This window comes from Hyla sarda, chromosome 6, assembly GCF_029499605.1.
Source record: "Hyla sarda isolate aHylSar1 chromosome 6, aHylSar1.hap1, whole genome shotgun sequence".
Classification (NCBI taxonomy): domain Eukaryota; kingdom Metazoa; phylum Chordata; class Amphibia; order Anura; family Hylidae; genus Hyla; species Hyla sarda.
This window is the reverse complement of record NC_079194.1, coordinates 160642683-160662087: the sequence shown is the minus strand read 5'-3', so window position 1 is coordinate 160662087 and position 19405 is coordinate 160642683. Positions and strand designations below refer to the sequence as shown.

At 41.7% G+C, this 19405-nt stretch overlaps 1 protein-coding gene across 12 annotated transcripts in view; it reads left to right on the top strand.

Moving 5' to 3' along the window:
• Nucleotides 1-19405, top strand: part of ZNF536 (zinc finger protein 536) — a 723850-nt gene that overhangs the window by 304320 nt on the left and 400125 nt on the right. For all 12 annotated transcript variants that reach the window (XM_056525667.1, XM_056525658.1, XM_056525662.1 and 9 more), the window contains one exon: nt 13930-16092. In XM_056525667.1, the coding sequence (XP_056381642.1) occupies nt 13932-16092 (2161 nt within the window). In that variant the 5' untranslated portion in view covers nt 13930-13931. The remainder of the gene's footprint in view (nt 1-13929; nt 16093-19405) is intronic.

The window sequence follows — 19405 nt, the reverse complement described above, 5'->3', positions numbered from 1 at the left end:
AGAGTTTAAAAGTGAAAATTGGCCCGGACAAGTGGATCGTCATGATGGACAAGTAGATTTCTCTCCATTTTAGTCCTGTGGACAAGTAGTTTTAATATTTAAGATAATCTTCTATTAGTTTCCCTACACAGCTCTACTACTCCTCATTTAGGTTTATTATTAATAGACCAGAGTGAGGAACAGCAGAGCCGTATAGAAGACAGCAAGAGCTCCGCACATCGCGTTGTACAGTAACATGTTCTTTAACACGGAACAGATGGCCTTATGGCGACAAAAACACATAATGAATGAGGCAAAGTCAGACTTTTTGGTACAAATAGGACCAGAAATCAGCTGCATTTAAATTATTTAACCTACTAAATAGTGACCCCATACCTTAGGCCAGTTAGACCACATACAAAAATTATGTAAACATAAACCTATGTGGTATGGCCGTGTGTCCAAATTAAATCCTATATACACACTGGAACACCAATTTTATACACAAATAGAAAACTTTATTGAGAACATCATTTAGTAAAAACAATTAAAAGGGACAGTATAGCCAGACAAAAAAGGAATTGATAAGGCAGGTAATATATTATTGGTTAGTATGGCTACAAAGGTGCAAAATATGACATAGTTATTCTTAACTATACAGTAGAGCCACCAGTATAACAATAATTATAAGTTACACATCACAGTCCTATGAAGAATTGCACCACAAAGCAAACCTAACCTAGAAAAGAAGGTCACTGCATATATAGCCTCCAGCGAGTGGTCAGGAGAAAGGGGAAAGGAAAGTAAAGATGTGCAATTAAAGCACAGTGGATAAGCATACCCAGAGAACTTCCCCACTCACAGAGCACAGGCTGGAAGACATAAACAGTGTACCTACCTACACAACACCAGTACCCCAACGTCGTTTCGCCGTTTGGCTTCCTCAGGGAGTATCCAAATTAATCAAATATATTGTTAATTAATCTGCACAGTCAATGGCATATGCCTAAAAAATACCAAAAATTGTACCAATAAAAAAAATTCAGATCACAGTGCAAAAAATAAGCCTTATAAATCCCTGTATATGGAAAAATAAAAAATGTTATAGGGATTAGAAAAGGGCAATTTAATGTATACTGATTCTCGTACACAAAGTTTACATTTTTTAAAAGTAGTAAAGAAAAACTATACAAATTGGGCAACGTAATTGTATAGACAGAATAAAGATAATGGCCCTCTTTTACTAAGAGTGTTGTGTAGGTTTCTTTGTGGGTTCTATTTTCCACAGTATTTACTAAGGTTTCCTTACATTTTCCACTTTCCCTACACTTTGTCTTTTTTACACATGCTCTGATCTGTCTGGATTTCCTCAGCTCAAATCCACCACATTTTCTGTGGAAACCTTAGCAAATATGATGTTTTTTTGTGAAAATGTCGGGAACACGCCCCTTTTCGGAGACCACGCCCCCGTCTCCCGGCGGCAACACCCCTTTTTGGATTTTCTTAGCCAAATGGAGAGTTAGTCAGGGTTTTTTCAATTCTGGCACAAAATCTGGCGCAGACAGAATTTCGGGCACAATGCGACAGAATCTGGCGCACAAACCGACAAAACATGTCGGGTTTGCAATAGTAAATGAGGGCCAATGTGTATTTTTTTTTTCTGTTTTACTGTAGATTTTGTAGTAAAATGAGTGACGTCATTACAAAGTACAATTGGTGGCACAATAAACAAGCCTCATATAATTCTGTAGGTAGAAAACTGAAAGAGGAAAGAATGAAAGTACGAAAGTGCCCAAAAAAAAAAAAAAAAAAATCCCTGATGTCCTTAAGGGGTAAATATACACACACACATATCTCCCTCCTCCCATGCAAAATATGGGATAAGTTGCCAATTGCTGGGGGTCTAACCACTGGGGCCCCCCGCCACCTCCGAGGCGGAACGCCGGCGCTCTCACAGAGGTGCGCATCACGTCTACTGATAAACGGAACGCCCTCCATTAATTTGATGCCCAGTGCTGTACTTGGGTCTTTTCGTCACTCCCATAGGAATGAATAGAGGGCATGCCAGTGCCTTACTGAATGCCGGATCCCATCCTGGTGATCGAGTGGGGTCTGTGAATAGGGGATATATTTTTCTTTTTGGCGAATATCTCCTTTAATTTCTCTATTTAACCCTTTCCCACTCCTGAGGCGCTCAACAGGGTACTAGAGCCTTCATATATATATATATATATATATATATATATATATATATATATATCAGCATTTCCCAACTAGGGTGCCTACAGCTGTTGTAAGACTACAACTCCCAGCATGCCCAGACAGCCAAAGGCTGCCTGGGCATGCTCAGAGTTGTAGTTTGGCAACAGCTGGAGGCACCCTGGTTGGAAAACCCTGGTGTGTGTCATACTCCCCCCTTCCCTCACAAGCAGAGATGAGATAAGGAACTCACTTACAGGGAGAAGACAGTCTTTACTCCCCAGGTCGGCAGTGAGCACAGGAGGCAGGAGACTGACAGCGGACATCCCCAGCGCGCAGCTGTTCAAGAGGAACATTTTTTTTTTTCTTAAAGGGCCATCCATATAGGAAGCAGCAGAGTTTAACTCTAAGGGCAGATAGAGTTAAAATCTGCTGCTCTTTCTTATCTTAATCTTTATCTGGGTCCCTGACTGCAGGCTCATCTCAGACGGACATTAAAACTAGGGACAAAAAAGAGCAGGCAGGCAGTGGCGGTGTAGTGAAGAATTGTGTGTCTTGAAGTGTTCTGTGTCCCGAACAGCTGACGAAAGGGCTGAGTGACTGTGCTGAATGCTTAGAGACTGTGATTGGTTGATGGTTGGGGTGTGTGTGCAGTCTCGCTCTGCTCACTGCTCATTGCACTGCACACTGTTTTGCAGCCTTACTGCCTGGACTCATATTTCTTGAAACCCTACAGTCTTATGTATTCAGCCTGGACACATATTTCTGCAAACCCTACAGTCTTATGTATTCAGCCTGGACACATATTTCTGCAAACCCTACAGTCTTATGTATTCAGCCTGGACACATATTTCTGCAAACCCTACAGTCTTATGTATTCAGCCTGGACACACATTTCTGCAAACCCTACAGTCTTATGTATATGTGTCCAGGCTGAATACATAAGACTCTAGGGTTTGAATAAATCTGTGTCTCAGAACTCCCCCCAGGCATTTGCACGGGATGCCTGCTGAATGATTTCAGCAAGCATCCTTCTCCGATCCCCGTCCGGCTAGCGGCGGGGATCGAAATTCCCATGGGCGTACAGGTACGTCCTTGGTCCTTAAGTACCAGGGTGCAAGGGCGTACACATACGCCTGTGGTCCCCAACAGGTTAAGGACATTACATCAAAGTTGGATCAGCCTGTTTTGTGGTTTTCCACTTTGATTTTGAGTGTGACTCCCTATCCAGACCTCCATGGGTTGATAAATTTGATTTCCATTGATAATTTTTGTGTGATTTTGTTGTCAGCACATTCAGCTATGTAAAGAGGAAAGTATTTCATATGATTAGTTCATTCATTCAGATCTAGGATGTGTTATCTTAGTGCTCCCTTTATTTTTTTGAGCATTGAGCAGTGTATATTCAAATGTCACCAGTGCTGATTGTACGAGATGGGGAAGAAAAATGTACTTGCTCAGCAAACCGGGCTCTGGGCTAAAATGTAAGCGTGAAATCCGTGGTTTATTTTTATAATAATGTTTACTGCCGTTTAATGACCCTGAAAAGGTTCCATACTCAGAGGCTCTGTGTCTCTAAACAGGAGTGTATTACTCTTACTACAACCTTTGCTAAATAGCTATGAGCGTCAGAGCAACTATTTACATTCTAATCACCCACCCCTGGCAGCATTGTTTGGTGTGCACATTAACTCTTGGTTATAAGTTGTGTGTTATGCTAACAGGAGTTGTCTGGTCTGGATAGATCAGTATTGTTATAAGGGTCCCCCCAAAAATCATGAATTGTAGAGTGGACCTCCAAGGACCCCCTATAATCAGGTGTAACCTGTGAAGGAACCTGGAAGCATGAGTTAGTTTTCCCAAAAGTTCCACTACGGGAGAAATGAAATATTATGTATTGTTCCCTAAAATTGGTCTGTTTGTCTAATGTGCAGACAGGTTCTCCAGAATAGGGTGATGCTCACTGTAGCACTTCACGCCATAAACCTATAGTCATAGTACTTTAACACATCATTTTCTGCAAAAAAAAAAGCTTAAAAATTCTACTACCTCTTTAGCCGGATCCTGGATATATGGAGTGTAATTTAAAAAAAAAACTTTTGACATGTCACAGAGACACATGAAAAATTTTGATTAGCTGAGGTCTCAATGCTGATACCCTCACCTATCATTAGAATGAATGGGGAGAAGTGCGCAGTTTAGCACTTCACTCGTCAGCTCACTCTCCATCCAGTTGCATTAGACGGGCTCCATTAAAATCTATGGAAGATCTATGGGCTATGGAAACTGGACAGAGATGGCAGTGAGACAGGAAGTAAAGTGCATTGGAATGAGCAAGGAGAAGCTTGTGCTTCTCTCTGCTTGTTCTAATGATCAGTTAAGGTCTCAACACTGAGACCCCTACCGATCAAAACTATTTACATCTTTGTGACGTGTCCATTATTATTATTTTTTTTTATGACAGGGCTGCCAGAATTAAAATAGTATTCCGCCTCTGCCAGTGATAGGCTGAATGGCAGTGTGATATTTCGGACCCAGGCACCAAGAACAAGACCGGATCCTGGTCCATTACATCAGGCTGATGATAGCGTATCTATCAACATATCAGCAATAAAACCATTACTTACTGATACCAATTTTATTCAGAGGAGAGACCGCAATGCTATGAGGGTGGTCACACAGGTGCAAAATACTGCTGAATATCCACTCATATCATGGCTACATCTATGAGGGGTTGGATATATAGTATTCTAGACGCACACAGAAAAGGCTTCTATAAAGTGCCAGTCACATGGTTTCCATAAAATTGAATTTATTTTGCAAATGGTAAAAAAAAAAAAAGCATAAAAATACAGTATTGTTGCAATTATAACAATCCTTGTAAAAAAGGCAGTATGTCATTTAAACTGCATGGTGAACAGCATAAAAAGGCAAAAAAACAACAATGATATAGCTTTATTTTTCTGTCCCTCCACCGAAAAAATATAAAATTAAATCTAGAATTTGCATACACCCCAAAATGGTTATTCAAAAAAGACACTTGACCGACAAAAACACACCCTCATATGGCTATATTGATATATAATTATGGTTCTTGGGCTGCAACATCATGAAATCTATTTTCTCCCAGTTAATGCACTATTATTGTGTAAAACTTGTAAAATATGCAGCTTTATTCAGGAGGCCCCAAATAGATGGTGCCATAGGGCAAACAATTAGGCTAATTTGCATTGTACATTGGTTTATAAATGTGTACAGTATATTTTTGTCCCTCCAAATGTTGCCTGTGTGTCTCTGTAAGGAGTCCAATTACAGGAAGTGTGAGTGAACAAGCAGGGCTCTGTACACTGAGGACAAGCAGGGCTCTGTACACTGAGGACAAGCAGGGCTCCGTACACTGAGGACAAGCAGGGCTCTGTACACTGAGGAAAAGCAGGGCTCTGTGCACTGAGGACAAGCAGGGTTCTGCACACTGAGGACAAGCAGGGCTCTGTACACTGAGGACAAGCAGGGCTCTTCGCACTGAGGACAAGCAGGGTTCTGTACACTGAGGACAATCAGGGCTCTGTACACTGAAGACAATCAGGGCTCTGTACACTGAGGACAATCAGGGCTCTGTACACTGAGGACAATCAGGGCTCTGTACACTGAGGACAAGCAGTGTTGTCATTAGGTTGTCAGCATAGTCCCCCCCCCCCCATATTAGGTTGGCAGTATAGTCCCTCCACATTAGGTTGGTAGTATAGTTCCCCCACATTAGGTTGTAGTTCCCCCACATTAGGCTGGCAGTATAGTTCCCCCAAATCAGGTTGGCAGTATAGTTCCCCCCACATTAGGCTGGCAGTATAGTTCCCCCACATTAGGTTGTAGTTCCCCCCACATTAGGCTGGCAGTATAGTTCCCCCACAATAGGTCATAGTTCCCCCACATTAGGTTGTAGTTCCCCCACATTAGGTTGGCAGTATAATTCCCCCCACATTAGGCTGGCAGTATAGTTCTCCCCACATTGGGTTGTAGTTCCCCCACATTAGGTTGTAGTTCCCCCCACATTAGGTTGTAGTTCCCCCACATTAGGTTGTAGTTCCCCCCACATTAGGTTGTAGTTCCCCCACATTAGGTAGGCAGTGCCCTCACAGACATACAGCCTTCAACCATATACAGTGTATGGCTTAAGGCTATATGCCTGTGTACTGCCCCACTTCAGTGCTCTGACCACCGCTCCTTCAGTCAGGGGTCATGATCTACTGCTATGGCCTATAGGCCATAGCAATAGGTCCTGGGACCGGAGGAGCGGTGGTCGGAGCACCGGAGATGATTTGCCGCTAGTAACTTACCATACGCTCGTCCTCCTCCTAGCTGCTCAGGTCTGTTTCTATGGGCGCACGCACGGGACGTCAGTGATGTCCCTGCTTGCGCTACCTCCCGGCGGCCCCTGCATTTTTAAAATTAACATGGGTAGAAAAGTAACCAAGACATCCTTGTGTCCGAAAAGATCTTTAAGGACACGGGATGTCCCGAATGTGACGGGAGAAATTAATCTCGGCCGGGAGACGCCCGGGTATAGATAATCCATACCCCGGGTATCCCGGCCGACTGCAGCACCCGCCTATAAGATGACACCGGGCGAATTAGACGACCCCTGACTTTTGAGAAAATTTTCCTGGGTTAAAAAGGTCGTCTTATACGCCGGAAAATACGGTATATTGGTATTATCTGCATTCTACAAAAAGCTTTTGTTACCAATAAATTTTAATTCCCATCCGGTCCTAGCATGATTCTGTCTGCTCCGACCACTGTTGAAATCTCCGGACAGAATTTTTCTGGCCCTAGATTTTTCACTATGAACCTAGCTTAACTAAATGTTGGTTAGCAGTGTAGTCTATGAATGTCTCTACTCATGAATGTCTATTTTCCAATTTTTTTAAAAAAATTGCATAACTTAAAATGCACCAAAGTCATATAGGACTATTCCTGATCCAGAAAGTGCAGAATTACCAGTCCGTGTGTGTGTGAAGAGATAAAAAGCACCGTGAAAAACAAACCTTGAACTGCTTCCATTTTAACTCCTTAACGTCGTAGGACGTATATTTACGTACTGCCCCTGGCTCCCGCGATATAATGCAGGGTCACGCGGCGAACCCTGCGTCATATTGGTGACCCCACATCATATCGGGTTGGTCCCGAACGGCCGAGACCTGCGGCTACTACCGGACATCACCGATCACTGTGATGCCCGGTATTAACCAGTGAAACTGAAAGCATCCCGGAAGCTCAGTCGGGCTGTTCAGGACTGCCGCGGCGAAATCGTGGCTTCCCGAACAGCTTGCAGAACCCCAGGAGGATCCCTACCTGCGTGTCCGATCGCCAAATGACTGCTCCATGCCTGAAATCCAGGCAGGCAATAACACTGATCAATGCCATGTTAATGTATGGCAGTAATCAGTGTAGAAAATCAGTGTGTTAAAGCCCCTCATGGGAGGCTATAACATTGTAAAAAAAAGTTTTAAAAAGGTGTTAATAAATGTGATTTAACCCCTTCCCTAATAAGTCAGAATCACCCCCCTTTAAAAAAAAATTATGTAAATAAATACACACATATGTGGTATTGCCGTATGCGCAAATGTCCAAACTATAAAAATATATTGTAACTTAATCCACATGGTCAATGGCGTACACGTAAAAAATTCCAAAGTCCAAAATAGTGTATTTTTGGTCACTTTTTATATCATTAAAAAATTTATAAAAAGCGATCAAAAAGTCTGATCAAAACAAAAATGGTACAGATAAACACTTCAGATCACGGCGCAAAAAATGAGCCCTCATACCGCCCCATATACTGACAAAAAAAAGTTATAGGGGTCAGAAGATGACATTTTTAAATGAATACATTTTCCTGCACTTAGTTATGATTTTTTCCAGAGGTATGACAAAATCAAACCTATATAAGTAGGGTATCATTTTAATTGTATGGACCTAGAAAATAAAGATAAGGTGTCTTTTTTACTGAAAAATGCACTGCGTAGAAACAGGAGCCCCCAAAATTTACAAAATGGCATTTTTTCTTCAGTTTCGTGGATTTTTGGGTAAAATGACTGCAAACTAGAATTGGTGGTGCAAAAAATAAGCCATAATATAGATTTTTTTGATGGAAAATTGAAAGGGTTATGATTTTTAAAAGTAAAAACTGAAAAATGCTGCGCCCTTAAGAATTAAGCAGGAGCTTAATTTATCCCACCCCGTCATGGATCAACGGCAAAAATGGCCTTTCTACTGGGCTCCATTCATTGCGGATTTGTTTTGTTTTTTTCAGCTTTTTTAGATATATAAAGAAATAAGAACTTTGTTTTTCTCTTTAAGCCAGGAACTGTAATCCGTAAACACTTGTAAGGTCTTAAAATTCTTCCTGGGAGCAGCGCGGTCACCACGCCACATATTCGGGTCTTAGTTGACTTAGTTGACTCCTTGGCTGCTTCCTGGCCATTTGCGCACTGGTATCGGTTTGACGACAACAGTTCTAATAACTGTTTACTTTTCGCCACGTTGATATGTGGCTGCCGTAAAGATTTTTTTATGAATATTTTGAGGGTTAAATCCTAATCTTGAAGGTTTTGCAGATCCGCTAGTCAGTCTCCTTAAAATTTAATATACCTCGTTAATGCTTACTTGCAAACACTGAAGGATTTTTACGATTATAATCATGTGTTACAGCACCTAGTACTGTTCCTAAGCAGCATACTAATCAGCTTAATGAGATATTACTGCACTTTTTGTTGACTAAGGCAAAATCCTTTTTATTGTTGGAAAGCTTGTCCTTTTATTTTTATTCAAAACATTATCATGTTTTATTGTATGCCAGAGACGGTCTGTGGGCTCTGCAAATAACAGTGATAAGTTTTATATTTCATTTGTATATTAACTGCTGGATGTGTGTATATTAACTGCTCAATGTGGCCGGGGCTTTGAAGGACGATGTAGCGCTCTCCCGGCTTTATTTAAGAAATGGAGTACATTTTGGCAAAACACAAAAACATCCTATTACAGCACAATTCATGTATTTTGTTCAGCTCAGGGTTGGAACTTTTATATGGTGAGGTAATTTGTTACAGGTTAAAGCAGTGTTTTCCATCCAGGGCATCTCCAGCTATTGCAAAACCATAACTCCCAGCAGGCCTGGACAGCCATTGGCTGGGAGTTGTAGCTTTGCAACAGCTGGAGGCACTTTGGTTGGGAAACACTGGGTTACAGTCACATATTCATATTTCCCAACAATGCATTTTTTTTATCTCTTTTTGTTTTTTGTTGATTTATATTTTAACCCCCATTTTCACCACCATTCTGACCACTGTCACTTTATGCATTAATAACTTTGAGAAGCTTTTACCTTTTACTCTAATTCCGAGATACTTTTTTCGTGACATATTGTACTTTAACATAATGGATACATTTTCGTCGTTACTTGCATCCTTTCTTGGTGAAAAATTCCAAAATTTCATGAAAATGTACAAAATGTAGCATTTTTCTATCTTTGAAACTCTCTGCTTGTAAGGAAAATGGACATTTCAAATAAATTATATATTGATTCACAAATATGATATATCTACTATATGTTGGCATCATAAAGTTGACATGTTTTTACTTTTTGAGGACATTAGAGGGCTTCAAAGTATAACAGCAATTTTCTAAATTTTAACAAAAAAATTCTAAATCTGAATTTTTCAGGGACCAGTTAAGTTTGAAGTGGATTTGAGGAACCTTTCTGTGAGAAATACCCTATAAATGACCCCATTATAGAAACCGCACCCCTCAAGCTATACAAAATGACATTCAGAAAGTTCTTTTTAACCCTTTAGGCGTTTCACAGGAATAGCAACAAAGTAAGGGAGAAAATTCAACATCTTCATTTTTTACAACTTCGTAGCCTTCAACGACTTTGCCGAACATCACGTGCTTTCCGTCCAGCAATTCAGTTTTAGCAGTGCAGATAAAGAACTGGGAACCATTTGTGTTAGGGGCAGCATTGGCCATAGACAAGATACCAGGTCCATGTTCTTGTAGAGCCATTTTTTTTATTTTTACAAGAGGTAAAAGGAGTAAAATCCCCCCAAAATTTGTAACCCAATTTCTCTCAAGTAAGGAAATACCTCATATGGAGATGTAAAGTGCTCTGCGGGCGCAGTAGAGGGCTCAGAAGGAAAGGAGCAACAATGGGATTTTGGAGAGAGAGTTTTTCTGAAATGGTTTTTGGGAGGCATGTCACAGAAGCCCCTATGGTGCCAGAACAGCAAAAACAAACAAACACATGGCATACTATTTTGGAAACTTCACCCCTTTGTCAAACACGTGTGAGGTGTTTAGGATCACTATACCCCTTGTTACGTTCTGTGAGAGGTGTAGTTTCCAAAGTGGTGTCACATGTTGGTATTTAGTTTTTTGGGTTTATTTCAGAAGTGCTGTAATATTAGCTACCCCTGTGCAAATCACCAATTTAGGCCTCAAATGTACCTAGTGTGCTCTCACTCCTGAGCCATGTTATGTGACCGCAGAGCATTTTACGCCCACATAATGGGATATGTAGTGTTTTACTTTTTATTTTGTGTAGTGTAGTGTTTTTAGGGTACATTCACACAGCGGGGGAAGATTTGGTGCATCTCAAACTTGCAACGAGAAACTCACTGTAAACCCCCGCCCGTGTGAGTGTACCCTATACATTCACATCGGGGGGGGGGGCAAACCTCCAGCTGTTGCAAAACTACAGCTCCCAGCTTGCCCTTTGGCTGCCCATGCTGGGGGTTGTAGTTATGCAACAGCTGGAGGCACGCAGGTGGCAAAACACTGGGAGTTTGTTACTTAACTCAGTGTTTCACAACCAGTGTGCCTCCAGCTGTTGCAAAACTACAACTCCCAGCATGTACGGTCTACCAGTGAATGCTGGGAGTTGTAGTTTGCAACAGCTGGAGGCACACTGGTTGCGAAGCACTGAGTTGGGTAACAAACTCTGTGTTTTGCAACCAGTGTGCCTTCAGCTGTTGCAAAACTAAAACTCTCAGCATGCACTTACAGCCAAAGGGCATGCTGGGACTTGTAGTTATGCAACAGCTGGAAGCACACTACTGCAACTTTGGCAGTCAGTGCATGCTGGGGGTTGTAGTTATACAACAGCTGGAAACACACTTTTTGAAAAACTCTGCCTCCAGCTGTTGTATAACTACAACCCCCAGCATGCACAAACTACCAAAGGCATGCTGGGAGTTGTAGTTGTGCCTTCTGCTGTTGCACAACAACAGCTCCCAGCATGCCCTTTTGTGCATGCTGGGAGTTGCTGCTAAGCAACAGCAGGAGGTAAGCCTTACCTCCTGCTGCTGCGCATGCCAGATCCCCCTGCCTGCCACCGTTGCTGACTCCACTCCTGGGGCCTCGATCCCTATGCCGGGGATCGGGGTCCCCAGCCTCAGGTATCGACTCCTGGCACCCGCTCTTGCCCTCCGGAATAGGGGCGGAGCGGGTGCCATTAGGGACACCCCCACAGCAGGAGTCCTGATTCGTCGGCCGGTAACGGTAACTCTTGCTGTTAAAGGGTGATAGGTACCGTCTCAGACAGCACATATCACTCTTTTTTTCTGGGTCACCGGGGACCTGATTTACCCGGAATCACTGCAAATCACCGTTCTGAATTGATTGGGGATTTGCGGCAATCACCGACATGGGGGGAGGGCGGATAGTCTCAGGACCCCCCCAGGCGTTGTCACGGGATGCCTGCCAATGATTTCAGCAAGAATCCCGGACCGGTCCCCACCCGGCGATCGGCGGGGATTGGAATTCCCACGGGCGTACAGGTACGCCCGGGGTCCTTGAGGATCGGGGATGCAGGACGTATACATACGTCTTGCGTCCCCAAGAGGTCAATCAATAGAACAAGCAATGTCCGAGCATGCTGGGAGTTGTAGTTTTGCAACAGCTGGAGACACCCTGGTTGGGAAACACTGGGTTACAGTCACATATTTATAATTCCCAACATTCCATTTATTTATTTTTTATATCTTTTTTATAAATGTTTTTAATATTTTAAACGACAGAACAAGCAATGTCCGGGCATGCTGGAAGTTGTAGTTTTGCAACAGCTGGAGACACCCTGGTTGGGAAACACTGAGTTACAGTCACATATTTATATTTCTCAACATTTCATTAATTTATTTATTTGTTTAATCTATTTTTTATTGATATATTCAGTATATATTTTTTAAACAATTTAGCAAGCAATGTCTGGGCATGCTGGGAGTTGTAGTTTTGCAACAGCTGGAGGCACCTTAGTTAGGAAACACTGGGTTACAGTGACATATTCATATTTCTCAATATTCCATTTATTCTTTTTTATCTCTTTTTTTGTAGATTTTTTAAATGTTTTAAACAACAAAACAAGCAATGTCCGGACATGCTGGGAGTTGTAGTTTTGCAACAGCTGGAGGCACCCGGGTTGGGAAAGACTGGGTTACAGTAACATATTCATATTTCTCAACATTCCATTTATATATTTATTTTAATCTTTTTTTTTAATGATTTTTTTTAATGTTTATTTTAAACAACAGAACAATGTCCGGGCATGCTAGGAGTTGTAGTTTTGCAACAGCTGGAGGCACCCTGGTTGGGAAACACTGGGTTACAGTCACATATTTATATTTCCCAACATTCCCTTTATTTATTTATTTTAAATCTCTTTTTAATAGATTTTTTTAATGATATATTTTAAATAACAGAACAATGTCCGGGCATGCTAGGAGTTGTAGTTTTGCAAGAGCTGGAGGCACCCTGTTTGGGAAAACACTGGGTTATAATCACATATTAATATTTCTTAATATTCCATTATTTTTTATTTATTTTTTGTTGATTTTTTTATATTTATACAACAAAACAAGCAATGACATAAATCATATATTGGAAGACATACAGCTAAGAATGGTACAAATTCAGTAAAGTGGCACGCAGGTCTAGATCAGGTAACTCAGGTACCTGTAGTGAAACATAAAATTAAAGAGACAGGGAAGCTTATAGTCTTGCACTTGTACATAGCTGAAGTGAGAACAGGAGAGGGGGATATTGAGGTGAGGGGGGAGTCAACATTCCATTTATGACTGGATTTTCCTGCGTAGAAGAAATGGATAAAAAACAGGGCTTATGCAAGTTAGCATTCTGGGAAGTTTTGCTGGCATTCCTGGTGAGATCATTGGGTGGAGATTAAATGTTACAAGAATGGGTGACCGAAAGTGGTACAGTATATGTATTGCCCATCTCTTACTACCCCGGTTAATATTATATTATTATTATTATTATTAATAATAATATTGTTATTATTATTTATGCAAAAAAAAATAATTGTAGCTGATAGAAAACATTCAAGAAAAATAGTATGACCAACATGATGGTTTATATCTCAAAAAATAGGGTTAATGTTTTTTAATTTATACATGACCTCACTTTTTGCAACGATCTGCTTGCATGAAAATGGAAGTTAGATAAAATGCAGACATTGTACTGAGTTAATGGTTACTTTTTGAAATGTGCTTAATTTGTTATAGTGTAATACTGGAAACCATTGTATTCCTTTTGGGACTCTACCAATTCCTTCTGTTTCACTGACACTGTGTGACAACAGTCTTAATTTTTTTTTAATTTTCACAAATCTAATATTTGATTTCCCTCACAGAATCCCAATTCCAGGAATGTAACACTCATCCTATGTTTTCTTGTTTATTGTAGGGATGGAGGAAGCTAGTTTGTGCCTTGGAGTTTCTTCGGCTGTGCCTGACGTTGACACTCACCTCAATAACTCTTTGCTTAATGGCCAGTATTCAATGAGTCAAAAGCTGCATCAGATCACATCCCAGCTCAGTCACGCCTTCCCGGAGCTGCAGAACCGTCAAAAAACTGAGGACAAGTCTGCAGCACCCATTGACGAAAAAAGTCATGTGTCAATGACAAATCAACCAATCAGCAGTCAGATGGCTTTGTTAGCCAACCAACTGAATCGAGAGGTTGACAGTGGTCTTAATGGAAGAGTAGACCTTCAACAGTTTCTAAATGGACAAAACCTTGGGATCATGTCCCAAATGAGTGATATTGAGGATGATGCAAGAAAGAATAGAAAGTACCCTTGTCCACTTTGTGGGAAACGTTTCCGTTTTAATAGCATTTTATCTCTACACATGCGTACACACACTGGTGAAAAACCCTTTAAGTGTCCATATTGTGACCATAGAGCAGCCCAGAAAGGTAACCTGAAGATTCATTTACGTACTCACAAACTTGGTAATCTTGGCAAGGGTCGAGGGAGGGTGAGAGAAGAAAACCGCCTTTTGCATGAATTGGAGGAAAGAGCAATATTGAGAGACAAACAAATGAAAAGCAGCCTTCTTCAACCTCGACTGGATGTGAAACCACAACAGCAGCACTTACAGCAATCTCCATTATCTAATTGTCATATCTCTGTGCAACCTAATCACAGTACGTCTGATGTTTCCAGCAAAGCACCTTCTCCCAAACCTTCAGTCGTTCAAGAAGAAGCAATAGCTCCTACAACTGGATTCAGATGCACTTTTTGCAAAGGAAAGTTTAAGAAAAGAGAGGAACTTGATAGACATATCAGAATTTTGCACAAGCCTTACAAGTGCACTCTTTGTGATTTTGCTGCTTCTCAAGAGGAAGAATTGATTAGTCATGTTGAAAAAGCTCACATTACAGCTGAGTCCGTGCAAGGTCAAGGGTCAAGCGGAAATGGGGAGCAGTCGGTCAACGAGTTCCGCTGTGAGGTGTGTGGACAGATCTTTAGTCAGGCTTGGTTCTTGAAAGGCCACATGCGAAAACATAAGGATTCTTTTGAGCACTGTTGTCAGATATGTGGAAGACGATTCAAAGAGCCTTGGTTCTTGAAGAACCATATGAAGGTTCATCTGAACAAGTTGTCTATAAAGAATAAATCCCCCAGTGAAGCCGAAGTGCCAGTATCCATGAGTAGTGTTTCTCAAGAATCCCATGCAAATCTCTACTCCAGATATATATCATGTTTGCAAAGTGGCTTCATGCCATCTGAGAAAGCAAGCTTGAGTGAACATGGTCACATCTACAACAAAGGAGATTTGAAAGACAAGGAGGTTCTGGGTAAGCTGCTGTCACCAATTGCTAACTTGGCCCATAACATGTCTGAAAGCGATAAGCATTCTTTACTTGGCTCTCTAAACCTGGTGCCTCCCTTGAAATCCAGCTGCATAGAACGATTGCAAGCTGCAGCCAAGGCTGCTGAGATGGATCCAGTAAACAGCTACCAAGCCTGGCAACTAATGGCCAGAGGAATGGCTATAGAGCACAGCTTCCTGTCTAAAGAGTCACAGATCCAGCGTAACCATGAAGATTCATTAGCAAATTCTGGGGTTCTATTTGACAAAGAAAAGAGGGAGTATGTGATTGTAGGACCAGATGGCTCCAAACAGAAAATGCAATCTGATTTAGTTCATGGCTCTAAAATTTGCAGTCAGAGAGATGTGCCATCCAAACTTGAACTTTTAGAAAGCAGTAGAGATTTTTTGTCCCATGGCATAAACCAGGGCCATGAGTACAACATGCATGGACCCATAAAAGATAAGCCAACTGAATGTCCTGACTGTGGTAGAGTCTTCCGAACCTATCACCAAGTTGTTGTACACTCACGAGTCCACAAAAGAGATAGAAAGGTGGAAGAAGAGACAATTCATATGAACCTTGAAGAACGTCGGGGATCAGGAAGTGATCAAGAGTCTCAATCCATGAGCCGATCTACCACCCCTGGGTCGTCTAACATCACTGAAGAGAGCGGAACAGGTGGTGCCCTTTCTCAAGCAGGAAGTGCACAGGAAGATAGCCCGCACCCGTCATCTCCCTCTTCTTCAGGTAAAGAGTCTACTTATCATAAATCACTAATTCTTGAGGAATAATGCAAGGCTCTGTTTTAACTTATTAGCTAACCAAAATGTTATAAAGGAGCTTACAGGATTAGAAAAAACATGACTACTTTCTTCCAAAACAGCACTTCACCCCTCCACACATTGTATCTGATGTAATAGTTCAGACCCATTCACTTCAACATAGCTGTGCCACAGTAGCAGACACCAACCATGGACAGGTGTAGAGATGATGTAAAACGCACAAAGGAGGACACAATCAACTTAAATTTAAGATCTAATATGATCTGCATTATACTTTTGTTCTCTAATGGTAATAAGGACACATAAACTCACACTTTTGAGATAGTACTAGTGCTGTCTTTATGGACAGATATCTTTATAGCAACCTGTACACATAAGAGCACATTCCAGGAAAAACTTTTATATATATATATATATATATATATATATATATATATATATATATATATATATCAACTGGCTTCAGAAAGTTAAACAGACTTGTAAATTACTTCTATTTAAAAATATTAATCCTTCCAGTACTTATCAGTTGCTGAAGTTGAGTTGTTCTTCTGTCTAACTGCTCTCTGATGACACCTGTCTCAGGAGCTGTCCAGGGTAGGAGTGAATCCCCATAGCAAACCCCTTATGCCCCGGACAGTTCCTGAGACAGATAGAGGTGTCAGCAGTGAGCACTGTTGTCAGACAGAAAATAACAACTCAACTTCAGCAGCTGATAACTATTGGAAGGATTAAGATTTTTTTAATAGAAGTAATTTGCAAATCTGTGTAACTTTCTGGAGCCAGTTGATCTATATATATAAAACTCAACGTGTGTGTGCATGTATGTATGTATATGTGTATGTTCCAGCATCACGTCCAAACGGCTAAAGATATTAACATGAAACTTGGCACACATGTGACTTATATGTCAGCAACAAACATAGGCTAGGTGATTTAACCCTTACTCACCCCGATTTGCCAGGGGCGGAGTTTATGTTTAAAGTCCTATACAATTCAATGGGAAATATATGTTACTGCATAGCTTCCAAACGGCAGGAGATATTTCGATAATACTTGGTCACATGTTACTTATATGTCCACTTAAAATATAGGATAGTTAATTTAACCCTTAACTACCCCCATTTGTGGGGGTCAGGGCTTTTTTTTAAAGTCCCATGCAAATCAATGGGAAATGTATGTTCCCACATAACTTCCGTACGGCTGGAGATATTTCAATACCTGGTACTAGAGATGAGCGAACTTACAGTAAATTTGATTTGTCACGAACTTCTCGGCTCGGCAGTTGATGACTTTAGTCTGCATAAATTAGTTCAGCTTTCAGGTGCTCCCGTGGGCTAGAAAAGGTGGATACAGTCCTAGGAGACTCTTTCCTAGGACTGTATCCACCTTTTCCAGCCCACCGGAGTACCTGAAAGCTGAACTAATCTATGCAAGATAAGTCAGCAACTGCCGAGCCGAGAAGTTCTTGACAAATCAAATTTACTGTAAGTTCGCTCATCTCTACCTGATACACATATTACTGGTCGGGATAGGAGGTCGGGATAGGAGGACAGGATACGAGGACAGGATACGAGGACGGGATAGGAGGTCGTGATAGGAGGTCGAGATAGGAGGACGAGATAGGAGGATGGGATAGGAGGTCAGGATAGGAGGTTGAGATAGGAGGACGGGATAGGAAGTCGAGATATGAGGATGTGATTGGAGGTCGGGATAAGAGGTCGAGATAGGAGGTCGGGATAGATGGACTGGATAGGAGGCCGGGATAGGATGGGATAGGAGGATGGGATAGGAGCTCGGGATAGGACCTCGGGATGGGAGGTCGGGATAGGAGGTCGGGATAGATGGACTGGATAGGAGGACAGGATAGGAGGTCGGGATAGGAGGTCGAGATAGGAGGTTGAGATAGGAGGTCAAGATAGGAGGACGAGATAGGAGGACAGGATAGGAGGTTGAGATAGGAGGTCGAGATAGGAGGACGGGATAGGAGGTCAAGATAGGAGGATGAGATAGGAGGATGAGATAGGAGGACAGGATAGGAGGTCGAGATAGGAGGTCGAGATGAGAGGTCGAGATAGGAGGACGGGATAGGAGGTCAAGATAGGAGGTCGAGATAGGAGGATGAGATAGGAGGACAGGATAGGAGGTCGAGATAGGAGGTCGAGATAGGAGGTCGAGATAGGAGGACGGGATAGGAGGACGGGATAGGAGGACGGGATAGGAGGACGGGATAGGAGGATGGGATAAGAGGTCGGGATATGAGGACAAGATGTGAGGATGGCATATGAGGTCGAGATAGGATGACGGGATAGGAGGTCGGGATAGGAGGTCGGGATATGGGGTTGGGAAGTCAAAAGCTTCCTCCCTTGTTTATTTTCCTCCCCAACAAGATTAGGAAGGAAAAACCGGGCAACGCCGGGTACTCAGCTAGTCTAAAATAAAAAAAATAATAATAAAAAAAGGGTTTTCCTTGAATACCTTTTTAAATATATTTTATATACCTTTCATATAATTATTTTAATAAGAGTTTTTAATAGATAAGGGCCCTGTCTATACCACCTACCACTCTACAAAGTGAGCATTAAATGCATCTTTGGTTGAGACACATTCTGATATGGTGGGCTGGGACAGTAAGGGGACCAAGTTCTGTGGTTCCTAGTGGACCAGCTGGCCATGTATACCACTTCTGGCATAGATGCTTAATACATAAATGCAAGGACAACAGGACCAGTCGATCTTGTAGGTAGTGCACCTAAAACATGGGCCTGCTGCAGCCTGGTCTCCTTTAGAAACTAAATCTTGAGATTAAGTTCTTGCTTGCAACTTTTTTAAGCCCTTATTTAAAGAACTCATTCATTAGATCATAGGTTGGAAACTTGCCTTGTCCATCTATAATTATATATTACTTCTTAGGTCCCCTCCACATGTTTCTATCGCCCGGTGGACGCCGGACGTTGGAACACGCTGCATGGGCATCTGGACAAGGGAACAGTTCTTGCTTTCCCTGTCCGGCATACACAATAAAGAACACTGGATCCTAAACAACTGATGCTAAACAACTGATGCTAACACTTTTATCATCAGTTGTAGCATCAGTAAAAACACTTCCTGTTAATCCTTAAGGCACTGATAACCTACAGACGATGATATTGAGGTAAAGTATATGCCGTGTTAATAGCTTGCCATCTATGTGACTGTAAATGGAAGAGCAAAGAACCTTTTAAAGAGTCCTCCAGGCATCATGAACACAAACAGATGGTTGGTAATTTACTGTGCAA